Source organism: Eulemur rufifrons, chromosome 6, assembly GCF_041146395.1.
Source record: "Eulemur rufifrons isolate Redbay chromosome 6, OSU_ERuf_1, whole genome shotgun sequence".
Lineage (NCBI taxonomy): Eukaryota > Metazoa > Chordata > Mammalia > Primates > Lemuridae > Eulemur > Eulemur rufifrons.
In genome coordinates, this window is record NC_090988.1 from 79,196,668 (window position 1) to 79,212,163 (window position 15,496).

A 15,496-nucleotide genomic window follows, 5' to 3' on the forward strand; every position below is an offset into this window, starting at 1 on the left:
CCGGGCACTGCTCTAGGCACTGGAGATAGGGGAGTATATGAAATGGACAAAAATCTCTGCCCTCGTGCAGCTTACATTTCTGAGTGGGTAGATCGAGTAAACAAAATAAATAATATGTTCCATGCTAGTAAGTGCTACAGAGGAACATTGGGCAGAGAAGGGCTGGGGGATGCTGAGAAGATAATGGTTGTAATTTAAAATTGTTGGGGTGTCCAGAAGAGGATCACTGAGGAGGTAACCTACATCTGAAGGAGTGGAGAGAGGGAATGGTCCCTGAGGATATCTGGGACCAGGTTCCAGGCAGAGGGAGGAGGCCTTGAGGGGGCTGAGTGGCAGCGATGAGGACCGAGGTGCAGACGAGGACCACGATCGCTATGGCCTCGTGGGCTGGGCCCCGAGTGGGATGAGAGGCCGTGGGAGGGTTTGGCAGGGGAGCGGCAGGGACCCAGCACTCAGCAGCCGCTGGGCCCTGGGCAGACTCTCCCCTGCATCCACTCACACCAGCTGTGAACTCGGATGTTCGAGACATAGTGGACGGCCGCAAAGATGAACTGGAAACATTTTTGATGGATTCTTTCTCCTTTCAACATTTGTTCCATGTGAAAATAACTTATTCTTTGTTTAGATTATTTGGACTCTTTGATTTCATTCCTTCTGGCAGATACTTGTGCATGCGTGTGTATGCACACACACACACAAGCATGTGCTTCCATTCATGGGGGTTAACTCAGAACCAACTTAAACTGTTTAAGAGAAACTTTTCATAAAAATATCTGACCTCCCTGGGACTCAGTTTCCTCATCTGCAAATTGGGGATAAGAATAGCAGGCAGGCAAAGGACCTATCTTGGCGCCTAACACACAGTAGGTGCTCAGAACATGTCTTTTTTTCCTATCTGCCCTCTACTGAAATTCTTGCAATTTAAATAACCATTCATTCCTTTTCACCTTCAGACATGACTTTGTACTTCTAGATCATTATGCCAATGAATATATTGGGTTTGGATGACTTCAGTTGACCTAACTTTACTCTCATTTTGACTGTTAAATGAATTTATTAATGTGTGTAAGATAAATCTGTTCTCTCCCCATTCAAATATAGGTGAAGGGATTTTACATACTGCACCAAGAAGAAACATCCACTAAAACAATAAAACCGAATAAAAGCAGAACACATAAATATTCATTCTTGCTAATGAAGAAAAAAATATATATATTTATTTAGGGTATACACTGTACATTTTTCTCCATCAGGATAGAATAGCCTAGCCAAAAGAAGCATATTGATATTTTTCACAGAAGCTCTAAACTTTAAAAAATGTTAATGACATAAAACTCACATATAAATACTGAATTACTGAAAGCAGTAGCAATTAAGTGTTTAATGTCAACAGAAGCACATTATCTAATGAGCTGTTTTTGGAAGTTAATGTGATTAATCACCAATTGATTAAAAACTGTGCAAGAGAAGTCCTTTTGTGCTAATGGTTTTTTTGTTTTTGTTTTTGTTTTTGTTTTTATGGCAGGGTCTCTCTCTGTTGCCCAGGCTAGAGTGCAGTGGCATCATCATAGCTCACTGCAGCCTCCAACTCCTGGGCTCAAGCAATCTTCCTGCCTTGGCCTCCCAAAATGCCGAGATTACAGGCATGAGCCACCACACCTGTCCCCTTTTGTACTGATAGTATTCTGAGCCTGAGGACAGCCAGATGAGAGGCAGATGTTGACTAACGAGGGACCAGTTGAAGTCAGAGGGTGGCTAAAGTCAGAGAGGAAGGCCGTCTGGCCTCTTAGGCAGGTCCTCACCATGTGGCATGTACTGGTGGGGTCTTCATATTACCAGAGTCTGGTCCTCAGCTTTGCCTAGTAGCCCCCAGAGTTCAGCAGGATCAGGAGAACCAACTCATGCTAACAAGGCTTATAAGAGATAGATATATAAACCAGCTTCCCAGTGCATTGATTTAAAATGCAGACTAGAACTACCACAGAGATGGGACTTCTCCAAGTTATTGATACTCTGTCCTGTAAGAAAACCTGTATGGGGAGCCAAATTGCAACAGGGATAATGGTAGTCTGTGCATATAGTCCTTCAACTTTTTTTTTTTTTTTTTTTTTTTTTTTTTGAGACAGAGTCTCACTCTGTTGCCCAGGCTAGAGTGAGTGCCGTGGCGTCAGCCTAGCTCACAGCAACCTCAAACTCCTGAGCTCAAAGGATCCTCCTGTCTCAGCCTCCCGAGTAGCTGGGACTACAGGCATGCGCCACCATGCCCGGCTAATTTTTTCTATATATATTTTTAGCTGTCTATATAATTTCTTTCTATTTTTTAGTAGAGATGGGGTCTCGCTCTTGCTCAGGCTGGTCTCGAACTCCTGAGCTCAAACGATCCGCCCACCTCGGCCTCCCAGAGTGCTAGGATTACAGGCGTGAGCCACCGTGCCCGGCCTCAACTTTTAATTGAGCACCTACTATGTGCAAGGCCCTGTTATAGGCCCTGGGGATGTAGCAGTGAACAAGAGACAAAGAGCTCCCTGCCCTCTTGCAGTGAGTGTTCTAACGGAGGGGCAGGGATGACATGATGAGCAGACACAGGCACAGGGTGTCAGATGGTGATACGTGCTTTAGAGCCTTGCTGCTCCACGTGTGAGAGGAGGGGCCTGCAATGTGGGCATCACCTGGGAGCTTGTTATAAAGGCAGAACCTCAGGACCCACACCCCAAACCCACAGAATCAAACTCCACATTTGAACTAGCTCCCCAGGCGATTGATTTGTACATTAAAGGTTAAGAAGCACTGCTTTAGGCCGGATGCGGTGGCTCTCGCCTGTAATCCTAGCACTCTGGGAGGCTGAGGCGGGAGGATTGTTTGAGCCCAGGAGTTCGAGACCAGCCTGAGCAAGAGCGAGACCCCGTCTCTACTAAAAATAGAAAGATTAGCCAGGCATCATGGCACATGCCTGTAGTCCCAGCTACTCAGGAGGCTGAGGCAGGAGGATGGCTTGAGCCCAGGAGTTTGAAGTTGCAGTGAGCTATGATGACACCACTGCACTCTACCAGGGGTGACAGAGAGACTCTGTCTCCAAAAAAAAAAAAAAAAAAAGAAGAAGAAGAAGAAGCACTGCTTTAGAGAAAAGTGAAGTAGGATGAGGGGATGGAGAGTGCCTGGGGCAGGGATGATCATTTTATACACAGAGCACAGGAAGCCCTCACAGAGATGATGGCCCCTGTACAGGGACCTGCAGGAAGTGACGGGGAAGCCAGGTGAATATCTAGGGGAAGAACATTCTGATCAGCCAGTGCAAAGGCCCTGAGACAGGAGCATGTCTGCACGTTCGAGGACCAGTGGGAGCTGGTGGGACGGGAGCAGAGTGAGTCGAGGGAAGACCAACAGGTTGTAAGGCCAGAGAAGTAGAAAAGGAGGCCAGGGGTTGGGGGCCCAGGTCACTTACGGTCTTGTAGAAATTATAAGGACACCGACTCTTACTCTAAATGGGGCAGGAACCCCTGCGGTGCTTTGAGCAGCGGAGTGTTGTGATCTGGGTTTTGGACCACTCTGGCTGCTGCCTTGTGAACAGACCACTGGCGACAGAGCAAGGGAGGGGGGCCACTGTAGTGACTCAGGTGAGAGGTGTTGGTAACATGGGCCCCAGTTGGAGCCAGTGGTAGAAGGAACTGAAGAAATCCTGGGTCTGTGTTGAAGGCGGAGGTGACAGGTTTGTCGGTGAGCAGGATGTTGGGCGAGGGTGCAAGAGAAGGGTCCGCATCGATGGCAGGGTTATGGGCCTGAGCAGGTGGATGAAGCAGCTGCCGTTGCTTGGAGTGAAGAATATCTCGGGAAGAAAGGTTTTGGAGGGAGGTTAAGAGCTGGGCTCTAGACATAGTACGTTTGATGTGTCTGTTAAGTGTCCAGTTGGAGATTTGGGTTGGCAGCTGGATATAGGAGTCTAGAGTTCAGGGTGGAAGTCCTGGCTGGAGATACGGAGATATGTGCATGAGCAGCATCAGAGCACAGATGGTATTTAAACCGTCTAGGGAGTAGGAGAGAAGCTGGGTGGTACTAACGGACGGTATCACCAAGCTGAAACAGCCAGTGCAGCCATCTCGTCCGCCAGGGCAGACTTGTATCTGGCTAGTGTGCCCACATCTGCAGCTGGGGCATGTTATGGCATGTCTGGTCCTTGCCTGCCCTTTGGTTCTCTTTCTCTAGATTCCTGCAGACACCACTGTCTTCCAGTAACTCTTTCTCCCTGCAGACAAGCTCTTTGGTTACTGTTTTCTTTACTCCAGTTCTAAGAGCCTATTGCACCTTTTGATTGGACCAAAGGGTTTTCCAAGTATCCTTTCCAAGTGATCCTGGTGGAGACTTAGTCATCTCATGTCAATGACTTTTCCTTTTTCGTACATTTTCCTAACCCAGCTTACCCAAAAGTTGGCAGAATTACACAGTGAACACCTATGTTCCCACCACTTAGAACGCACACGTAACATTTTACTGTGTGTTTTTATACACCTGTTTGTCCATCTATTTCCCCATCAATCCACTTTCTTTTTTGATGCATTTCAAAGTGAGTTGCAGCATGGGTAGACTTCAGCCCCCGACCTTGAGCTTGCATATCATTGACTAGAGTTCAATATTTGTCTGTTTTAGGTAAAATTTACATACAGTGAAATGTACAGATTAAGTATATCATGTGATGAGCTTTGACAAATGTGTACACCTGTGTAACACCAGTCTCTGTCATGATCTAGAGCGTGACCGTGGCCATGTTGGGTTAATTCATCCTGGCCCCACCCGCTAGGGCCCCTCTGTTTTAACAGCACATTCCTAGTGACAAGCACTGTGGTTGCCCTTCTTTACGCTGGTTCTGAGAACAGCTTGATCCTGTGGAGTAGACCGAGGCATTCCCAAGCTTCCCAGCCAGCCATTCTGGGGAAGATCCATCTGCTCACGTTACGTTTTATTCATTGCTCACTCACAGGGTGACTTCACGACAATATTTAGAGGTCATTTCCCTGTGGCTCTTGCCTCCTGACTCCAGCACACATTTCTAATCCTCAGATTTCTTCTCTCCTCTTCTCTTTGGACTCTTGGACGTGGCCAGTGGGGAAAATTGACACTGGTGCATCTTTTTCCTCCTCCTCTTAATAACGATGGAGGCTGGTGTTACGGAGCACCTGCTGGGGACCACACCCAGGCATCACAAAGTGACAGCTCCGTTTTATAGATGAGGAAACTGAGCCTCAGAGAGCTTGAGTAACTTGCCTGAGGTAACACAGCTGCAGAGGCAGAGGCATTCTGACCCAAACCCTCTTATCCTCCACATCCTCCTGTCTCGTGACTCTGGGGTGGGGGGTTATGTCCTCCTCCCTGTGCTCCTTGTCATGTGCTTCCTGCTGGCTCTTCCCACAGCCGTGGTGAAGAATCCACCCAACAACCTGTGGATCATCGCCGCCGTGCTGGCACCCATTGCCGTGGTCACGGTCATCATCATCATCATCACTGCCGTGCTCTGCAGGAAGAACAAGAACGACTTCAAGCCAGACACCATGATCAACCTGCCTCAGAGGGCAAAGGTAGGCGGTGGGGGAGGGCCGGGCCGGGCCGGGCCTCCGCCTGCATCTCCGTCTTGGCTTTGGAGGCCACAGCAAGTGCCTTCAGAAGTGTCGTCGCAGGTTGAAGGAGACCCTTTATTTTAGAGTCAGGACCTGATGGCTCGTGGTTATCAGATGCTTGCTCTGCCATGTTTCCAAGCGCTCTACGTACAGCCACTCTCTCACTCTCTGCCCCTCTTTGAGGAAGCACTATTGTTTTACAAATGAGGAAACTGAGGCACAGAAAACTAGGAGCCAGGGTGAGCTGAAAGGGCCCGTAGAGCGGATTCAACTGGACTCCCTCCCTTTGCACAGGAACAGTAACTGCGTCAAGGTCACACAGCGAGTAAGGAGCAGAACTGATGGTAGAACCAGGTCTGCAGGTTTGTGTCCCCCAAATTCATATGCTGAAGTCCTGACCCCTGATGTGACAGTATTTGGAGACGGGGCCTTTGGGAGGTGACTAAGTCATGAGGGTGGAGCCCCTGGAGATGGGATTAGTGCCCTTGTAAAAGAGGCCCTTCTACCAGGTGAGGACACAAGAAGTTGGCAGCCTGCACCCCGGAAGAGGGCTCCCACCAGAACCCGACCATGCTGGCACCTCGATCTTGGACTTCCCAGCCTCCAGAACTATGAGAGATAAATTTCTGTTGTTTATAAGCCGGCCAGTTTAAGGTATTTTGTTATAGTGGCCTGAATTCACTAAGACAAGGTCTCTTGGCTCCTAATGCAAGGCTCCTGGGGGCACATCGGACCCTCAGGCCTCTCCTTGTTCTGCAGGCTGGGTGTTCAGAGGCTGCCGTGGTGGACAGAGCCCCGGCCAGCACCCTCCGGTTCAGAGGCTCCGCTGAAGCCTGTCCTGGAGACCTGGGCTTCCTCTGTGGCCTGCACGTCTCTGCACCACCCGCCTCTGGAGCCTGGGAGGGAAATGGTCTAGGCAATTCTGAAGGCTCATTTTCCAGGCACGTAGCTCCCCTCGTGACATTCCCCTAGGTAGTACCTGATGTTTAAATAATGTCTTATAATTTGCTGGGCTCTTCTAGGTCTGTCACCTCATTTGTTCCTCACAGCAGCCCTGTGAGGTAGGTCGTAGCCAGGGAAGGTTTAATTATCCTCATTTTACTGCCAAGAAACCCAAAAGAAAGAGAGACTTGAGGACTTAGCCAAAGCCACACAGCCAGCAGCAGGCTGAGGCCCACATCTGAGTCTTCGAGCTCTTTCTCCATCACACACCTGCCTGAACCCTGAGATTCGGCAAGTGGTATGCTCTTCCAGTGCTAGATTTCCGAGCTTTGTCTACCTGTGTGGGAATGAAACAGTGAATTACCCCTCACACTTCCTATCCATTGCAAAGCATGTGAGCTTTGGAGATAGTCCTGATGGGGTCACGCATGCCTTAGTTCTTTCCAGATGATCACACCTTGCTTCTGCGAAAAAAAAAAACAAACAAAAAAAACACCAAAGCATTTTTGTTGTTTGTTAAACCGACATACCTGTTGCGAAGCTGCAGCTTGATTAGACGCTGTCTCCAGAAGAGCCAAACCCCAAAGAATGTTGTTTTGTTTCTGTTGACACAAAGGCACCTGCTTCCCAGACACAAGAGGTTTGTAAGAAGTGTACGTTGGTAATTGCCCAAGCAGTGAAAAATGAAACTGTTCCAAGAAAGGGCATTTCATTTCCCTCTTACCTTAGTTACAACGTGAGCCTTTTGGACATAACAGTAATTACCAGCATCTAATTGCACCTGAGTCCAGGAATGCGAAACACACCATACTGAGGTTGTAAGTGGCATTATAAATTAAACTAAAATTTTATTAATCTGCCAAACTGAGTAGGGCAATGCACGATTTCAGCATACCTTCTGGCTTGAAAGCTGTTAGAAGCTGGAATAGATTAATGTTTGTGGTTTTCCATCGCTTCTTTTGTGTTCCTACCCAGTGCATCGTGCTCCGCGCGATACCTGGCTGACATTGAAAATCAAGCAAATTTATGTTCCACGAGATGATTGAATTCACTCGTGTGTGGTGGTGCTGGTTGTTTTCCCTCAATGAGGCTGGGCCACGCACGAAGATTTCCAGAGCCCTTTTATCACAGGAGCCAGCAGGGTGGAACTGCCTCTTGCTGCAGTTCTGCTGTGCAAGCCAGGGACACTGCGGTGCTGGAGAGAAGGGAGGCCGCCCGCATCACTTCCCACAACCTCGTGTGTGTGAGCAGAATGCAATTAATGCCGAGGGACAAGGCAGAATGAAAAAGTTAGCCTTCACTGCGAATCGTAGACTAGGAGGATGGTCCCAGGGACATCACTGCGTCTTTAGAATGTAGGCAACAGCACCAGAGGACAGTCCGGGGCATCCTCCCTGAGGCTCAGTAATAAACCTAACGTGCTAAACAGAGGAGGTGAGTGTGGCTTTCCTGGGACCTGCGGCCAGAGTGTGGACACGGCCCCCTTCTCCAGAGACAAGGTGCCATAGACATCCCCTGTTACCATTGTCGTCAGCTGGGCTTCTGCAGGCAGAATGTTGAGAAAATGATAAATGCAAGAGCACCAGGTGTCATGACTCTCATCACCTCCTTTCTTCCTAGTTCACTTCTCTGTACTCTTTGTCTTTGGATTTACAGCCTTTTTTCCAGTTTTTCATTTCATGTAAATGAAGAGAATATGGCTCCATGGAACAGGCAAGCTTAGGGGAAAGTAGCTGGGCCATATCCAGAGGCAGGGTGGCTCTTGGAGGGCCCATACTGGTGGGCGTGACCATCTGCTTGGGACAGGTCAGTCACCTGCTAAGAACAGCCGACTGTTTTCTCTCTCACACATACTATCTGTATGACCTCAGGAAAGTTACTTAACATCTTTGTGCCTCAGTTTTCCCATCTGTAAAATGGGGCTGATAACAATATCTGTGTATAGGTTGTTGTGAGGATTGTGAGTTAATAATATGTAAATTGCTTTGAGCTGTGCCTGGTACATAATAAATGTTACACACAAGTTGGCTTTTATTGTTACATATACTTTTTTCTTAAAAGGTCTTGGCAATGTAGCTACCTTTGAAATTATTGGAGATTATTTTGAATTGATAATTTTATGAAACTCATTGGAGTAACTATAGATACTTAATGATGTTATATTACTAGGGTTGGGAGTCACTAGTGTGTCCAATGGGCAATTAATTAATCTCTGGTAATTTTTAAGTTGAAGGTTGAAAGACTACTACCCTGGGAGTCAGAAGAGTGAGGGACTGACTAGTCTTGAGTCAGTCACCACTTAGCTGTGTGATCTTGGGCAAGTCACTGAACCTCTCTGAGCTTTTGTTTTCTTATCTATAAAATGAAGACTGTGATGTTTGCCCTGCTTACCTCCTGGGTTTGTTGTGAGGATGAAATGAGGTGTCAATGTTTTACATGCCATAAATACAGAACATACACAGGGATTTTTGTGTTAATAACGCAGGTGTAATTAACCTAATAAAAATGGCCCCCTTTTAAGCCTATCATTCCCTAATGTCTCTCTTTCTGCACACTCATCACTGACCCAGTCACCTGAAGAATCTAGCAGATAACTTCAACCCAGTGTAAAGGGTATGGTCAAATCCAGAGAGAGAGTGGGGAGAGAGGGAGAGACAGGCCCAGCACTAGCTGTCCCCATCACCAGGTTCTTGGGAAGTCTTAGCTGCTGTTGGAGACTCCCAGTTCCTCACAGACAGGCCAGGAGTCTCAGCCAGGCCAAGTATGGTCGGAGATGTCCAACCACGATGGCGGCTGCAGGAGGAAAGGAGGCGCCGTGGGCAGACTGATCCAAGCTGTGGTTAGATGACCTGGTCACATAGTACTAGGTTCAAATGCTGGCTCCATCACAGGCCAGCTGTGTGGGCTTGGGTAAGTGGCTTTACCTCTCTAAACCTCAGTTTCCTCATCTGTAAAATGGGGACCCATAATCCCTACCTCCTTGAACTACAGTGAGGATGCAGTGACGTAACTGATGAAATGTGCTCAGGACTGTACCAGTAGTCTCGAAGGAGGCTGAAACCGTGAGCTCCTTGAGGGTGAGGAACCAGGTATTATTCTTCTTTGTGTCCTCAGCACCAAGCACAGTCTGTGTCTTTAGAACAAAACGGAATAGGATAATGGGGAGGGGGCGGTAGGGGTGTGGTGGAAAAGGGACCCACAGAGATGAGGCTGGGTAGGTGGGTGCAGCTGGAATGTGAAGGGCCTTGAGTACCTTGCCAAAGAATTGGGGAGCTGAAACACTTTTAATGAGGGAGTGACAGATGTGGTTTTAAGGAAGATAACTTTGGAGGCTGTTGGATTTTGCCCACAGATGCCTCATGCACTCGGGATTCCAGACACTGTGCACTAAAACCTCGCCAATCTCCCAGGAGTGAGTGAGAGGAGTACCCGCCTGCTGAAGGGAGAAGTGTGGGTTAAAGAGCGATTCCACAAATTCCATTTCATTATTAATGATTGTACTGCTTCACAAGTGGTAGCACGTTTCCCTCTGTTTTCAGATCCACGATCACTCTAATACTCAAGGGTGGTGGAGGTGAAACAGATAAGATTATCTGCATTTCTCAGATGAGCAAATTGAGACTTGGCAAAGACACACACGTACTGTTACACGTGAAGCTCTATGGGAGTGGAGTTAAGGGGTAACCAAATATTTCTAGGCAAGAGCCAATCCACAGGACCTGTTTAATGTATCAATTAAGAATTGTTTCTTATTAGCAGTATGCATTCACTTAAAATTCATGGTCTAGGCCGGGCGCGGTGGCTCACGCCTGTAATCCTAGCACTCTGGGAGGCCGAGGCGGGTGGATTGCTCAAGGTCAGGAGTTCGAGACCAGCCTGAGCGAGACCCCGTCTCTACTAAAAATAGAAAGACATTATATGGACACCTAAAAATCTATATAGAAAAAAATTAGCCGGGCATAGTGGCGCATGCCTGTAGTCCCAGCTACTCGGGAGGCTGAGGCAGTAGGATCGCTTGAGCCCAGGAGTTTGAGGTTGCTGTGAGCTAAGCTGACGCCACGGCACTCACTCTAGCCTGGGCAACAAAGTGAGACTCTGTCTCAACAACAACAAAAAAAAAAAAAAAAAAAAAAAAAAAATTCATGGTCTAAAATCCTTGAAAGAATTTGTTCTCACACACCTATTTGTGTCTCGTTTACACTCTTCATTTTTCCGAGCAAGTCTTATGCATAGAGATTCTGTAGCTAGGTAGAGTTAATACGGATTCTGATTTTGCAGAGGCAGAAATAACCACTGAGGATTTGAGTTAATTCTTGTTCATCAGAAAGCCAAGTTTAGTGCTGTTACGTGCACTTTGCTGCACATCTTCTCTTAAAGCTGTGGTTAGAGTCACACTTCCCAAGAAATGTGACTGCAAACCTGTGTCCTCTTTGCAGCCTGTGCAAGGCTTTGATTACGCCAAGCAACACCTGGGCCAGCAAGGGGCGGACGAGGAGGTCATTCCCGTGACTCAGGAAACGGTGGTCCTCCCACTGCCCGTGAGAGACGCACCTCAGGAAAGAGACATCGCGCAGGACGGAAGCACCGTCAAGACGGCCAAGTCCACTGAGACCAGAAAGAGGTGAGCCCGGGCTGACTCCTGCCCCTCTGTGTCAGCAAGAGAGATAATGGATGATGAGAACAGCTGATGCCCTCGAGTCAGTTCCACTATTCTCTTTAAAAATTCCCCTTCTGCTTGTTTTGAATATTTGAAAAGGAGACCAAGGGCGATGATGGGAATCACAACACCTGCTTTGTTTGAGCCACCTTTTGTAAGGTTTCATATTCACTAATAACCACAACAGCAGAGACTTAGCTCTTATATTTACTATAACAAATTTGGCACTGATGTCACACTTATATTTTTAACTTATATTAAAAGCAGTGCCTTTAATTCCGTGCAGTTGTATTTTACCTGGCAATTTCTCAGTAGAATTTCCAATTTCAGTCGACACCGTTTATTCAGTTTTTACTAGGAACGGAGCACTCCAACAGGCTGTAGGAGGACAACAGAAATGTATACAGTTGATCCCTGACCCCAAGGATCTCGTGATAGAGAGAGAGAGAGAGAGAGAGAACTGGAATACCAAGCACGATGTATGGGTGCCTGCCAGGGAGTCTGAGTAAAGGGCTGTAGGAAAGAGAGGAGGGAGAACTTCATTCTAACCAAGGGAAGCATCATGGAGAAAGTTATGCTTTAGCTGAGCCCAGAAGGGTGACTGGGATCGGAATAGGTGGGAAGAGATAAAGGCATCCAGTGTGAAAGAGTGGGGAGGGGGAGGGGCAGGCACGTTCTCTAAGTAGTGAGTGACCCTGGAGTTGAGAGTTCACAGTGGCTGGGGTTTAGTGAGGGATGAAAAGACATGTTAAAATTGCGGAAAGTCTTGACTACCAGGCTAAGGCGTCTGACCTTTGTTCTCTAGGCAATGGGCAGCCACTGAAAGTTCTTTATTAGGGCAGCGCTGTCCAGCCTGTATGTTAGAGAGACTGCTCTGATGGCAATGTGGATGAGAGATGGGAGAGGTTGGTTTACAAGCAACAAAGCTTGACTTCCAGGAGCTCTTGGTACCTCTGAACGAGGTGCAGAGGAACAGAGGATCAGATTTCAGCTTGTGTAGGAAAGAAGGTTGGGGCATGTGGATTAGTTATCAACAAACCACTCCAAAGTTTAGGAGCTTGAAACGACAGCCATTTATTTAGCCCATGATTTTGGTGTGTCAGCAGTTTGGGCTGATCTCAGCTGGGCTTGCTCATGTGTCTCCAGTTAGGTGGTAGGTCAGCTGGGCTGACTTGTTGATGCTGGCTTTGTCTGGAGTGGCCCCAGATTCTGGGGCCTCTCTCCACGTGGTGTCTCCTCCTCCAGCAGGCCAGCCCTGGATCTCTCACAGGGCGGTTCCAGGGTTCCAAGGGCAGCAATAAAGATAGCTCAAAAGTGCAAACATTTTTCAAGTCTATTTTCAGTTTGCTACTGTCCTGTTGGCCAAAGCAAGTAACACAGCCAAGTCCAGAGTCACTGTGGGAGAGGACTCCCCAAAGGCTGGTTACAGAGAGGTGTGGACACACTGGGTCCATTACCGCAGTGGTGGGCATACCCAGGGTGGGAGAGCCTGAGCAGAACGGAGTTGAAATGCACAGAGAAGCAATAGACGACTTGTGTGGGTTAACTTGGAAGTTGTGTTATCGACAGCAGTGATTCTCGTTATGATCTTTGCCAAATACAATAGAGGCATGTTAACAACTTATTTAACACCTATTTAGAGGACACTGAAAATAAATAAATAGAATTATTAAAATTAGGATATGAACATAGCACTTCCAGGAAGGATAAAAATTATTTTCTACCCATTCTAGTTGAGCAATTTAAGTTGTGTAAAGTCTTTAAAAACATTTTTTTAGAACAAGCATTTCTTCTGGGATTAGCAAGGCATCTACTCTTGATAATCAAACTCAATTACTTGCCACCAAATTTTTATTAAGAAATACCAGCTTATTTCACAGACCCAGTGTGTGTGTGTGTGTGTGTGTGTGTATGCTGATGAAACAAATACAGATAAAGAAAATAATGTTTATACTCCTGAAGGATTTCTACATTTGCTTCATAATTATACCATAAAAATATAAGTCTACTAATGGCTGGCTATGTCAGTGCCAAAGCTTTGGGAGAAACCTCACCCCTGTTCAAGTCCAGCTGACCATGGGATTCTGATCATTTGGGAAGATTTTAAGGCACCAAACCCAGGAGAAAACCCATTGCTAATCTATGTTTCTGGCTTCCCCATCTTGCCACATCGGTTTCCTCATCCCTGCTACATAAGGACTGCCCACCCTCTCAGAATGGGTCTGTTAGATGATCCAGAAAGTTTTGTAAGTAAAAAATAGGGGAAACCAGTGACTTGACAGTTGTTGATACCTCAATTTTTAAAAATTATGTTAAAACGGAAATCTGAGGATTCAGCCACTTCCAGGAAGCCAGATGGGTGTTGTGAGTCCTTTTCCTCCAGTCTAGGGTCTCAGTGATGCAATTTTGTGGTGTGTGATTGGGATTGACGGGCCAGGGTGGAGAATTGGCCTCATAGGGGCAGCAAAAGCGCTTGTATGTAGTGATTGGCCATAATTCTTCAGGAGTTGACTAATCCCCAACCCAGGACTGTTCTTCCAGGCTCCGTGTCTGCCCGTGTCCTCGGAATAGGTAATATTAAGTTCAATAGCCTAAAGCTGCAACCTCACAGGTGACTTTCTGGCTTTCACAACCACTGTTGTCACTGTTGCATGGGTGGACACACACACACACACACACGCGCGCGCGCACGAGTGAGCACCAAATCTCACTTTCTGTATTTGATGGGAAGTTTTGAGTTGACGACTCCATGTAAACATAAGTCTGTAAACTAATGCAAAGAACAAAGCAGAGTTAGGTTTTCTCTACAGAAATTTGCTCATTGACACCTTTCCTTAGAGTGAGAGGAACAGCCAGAAAATTGTTTCAGGATCAAGTGAGGGAAATGGTATGAAAATGCTACAAAAACCATTAAGTATTTTTTGAATGTAGAATAGGTTACAAAGAGCCTTTCCCTGTCCTTTTTTTCTGGACCTAAATGAAAGCCTTTTTGTCCCTATAAAGCCAGTCGGGACAGTAGGTGTCATGAACCATGAGATTCTGAAAACAATTCAGGGCCATGTGACTTCTCTGTGTGTGTGGATTTGCACACCCAGCACTCGGCAAGCAGATAGCTGTCGGGTAAATAAATAACATGCATTCAATAAATTAATGCCTTATCTTTGTTATCCCAGACTACATTCTTTGTATGACTGGTTTTCTAGGATGTTAAAAGGTATCACGGTGAAAAAGATTTGTGGCCAAATAAATTTGGAAATGCTGGATTAAACAAAACCAGATGAGTCTCTCTCCGACAGAACTGATCAGAGCCTTTGATATGCTAATGTGCATTAGGAATCTCCAAAGAAGGAATATAGTAAACATTTCCCAAACTTCTACTTGTCTGTGGAACTTTGGTGAGGAACGTCTCACTTGGCTCTAGTGTTCATGGAATGCTCTTGGCAGATATTGCCTCATCCCATAGATATCCCAACTTTCATTGTTCGTGGCTGTTAGGGTGCTAAAGTGTACAGACTGGGAATTCTAAATTCCCAGGGGGTGGAGGGAGAAGGGAGGAGGAGGCAGAGGAGCATGGGCAAGGATGCACAGCTCCCCCTGGGGAAGTGCTTCCTCAGTCTTCCATTGCAGGGGCTGGATGCCATTATTTTCTAAATGTGGACGGTTGACAATAGCAGAAGCAGAGGCCTCTGGAAGTCTGCCTTCTGATTGTGTCCTACAGAAGGGAGGCAGTGGGTCTTTCTGCTCAGTCTACCCACAGGCTGGCACAATCTGAGGCCCAAGCGAACCCCAGCAGAGGCTGTCAAGAGCTCGTTCTCCCACAGAGTTCCAGAAGATGAGATTCCCATCTGAGGAAGGAAAGAAGGCCTGTGACTTGCCCAGTGTGAGGAGCTGCCTCATCTGGGTCCTTGTAAGGGACAGCAAAGGGAAGATGTTCTGGGGTGCGGGTGGAGGGGAACCCTGGCTCCTAGGGCTCATTTGCCACTTCCTAACTCTGCCCAGGACAGCATCTTCACCTCCATGAGCTTCACATTCCTCGCTTGCTACACAAGGCTGGCCACCACTAAATCGGTGGGTCATTGTAGTGAGTCATTATCAGTTTCAAAGGCGCTCGGCACAGTCCTTGGCGTGCAGTAGGTGCTCCTGTTGGGGAGCTCTCGGAGAACGTGGAGTGGTGTCTTCGCATCTCTGCATACCTGTATGACAATCCCAGGTACAATCCCAGGCATGGAGTCGGTGCACAAAAAGTATTTCCTGAACAAATAGCTCTAACTGGTTGTTTCAAAATATAAGT

At 47.1% G+C, this 15,496-nt stretch overlaps 1 protein-coding gene across 2 annotated transcripts in view; it reads left to right on the forward strand.

The window, feature by feature from the left end:
- The window catches only part of KIAA1549L (KIAA1549 like), a 269,352-nt gene that overhangs the window by 186,475 nt on the left and 67,381 nt on the right, over positions 1–15,496 (forward strand). For both annotated transcript variants that reach the window (XM_069469793.1, XM_069469794.1), the window contains exons 11-12: positions 5,404–5,567; positions 10,985–11,169. In XM_069469793.1, coding sequence (XP_069325894.1) covers positions 5,404–5,567; positions 10,985–11,169 — 349 coding nt within the window. The remainder of the gene's footprint in view (positions 1–5,403; positions 5,568–10,984; positions 11,170–15,496) is intronic.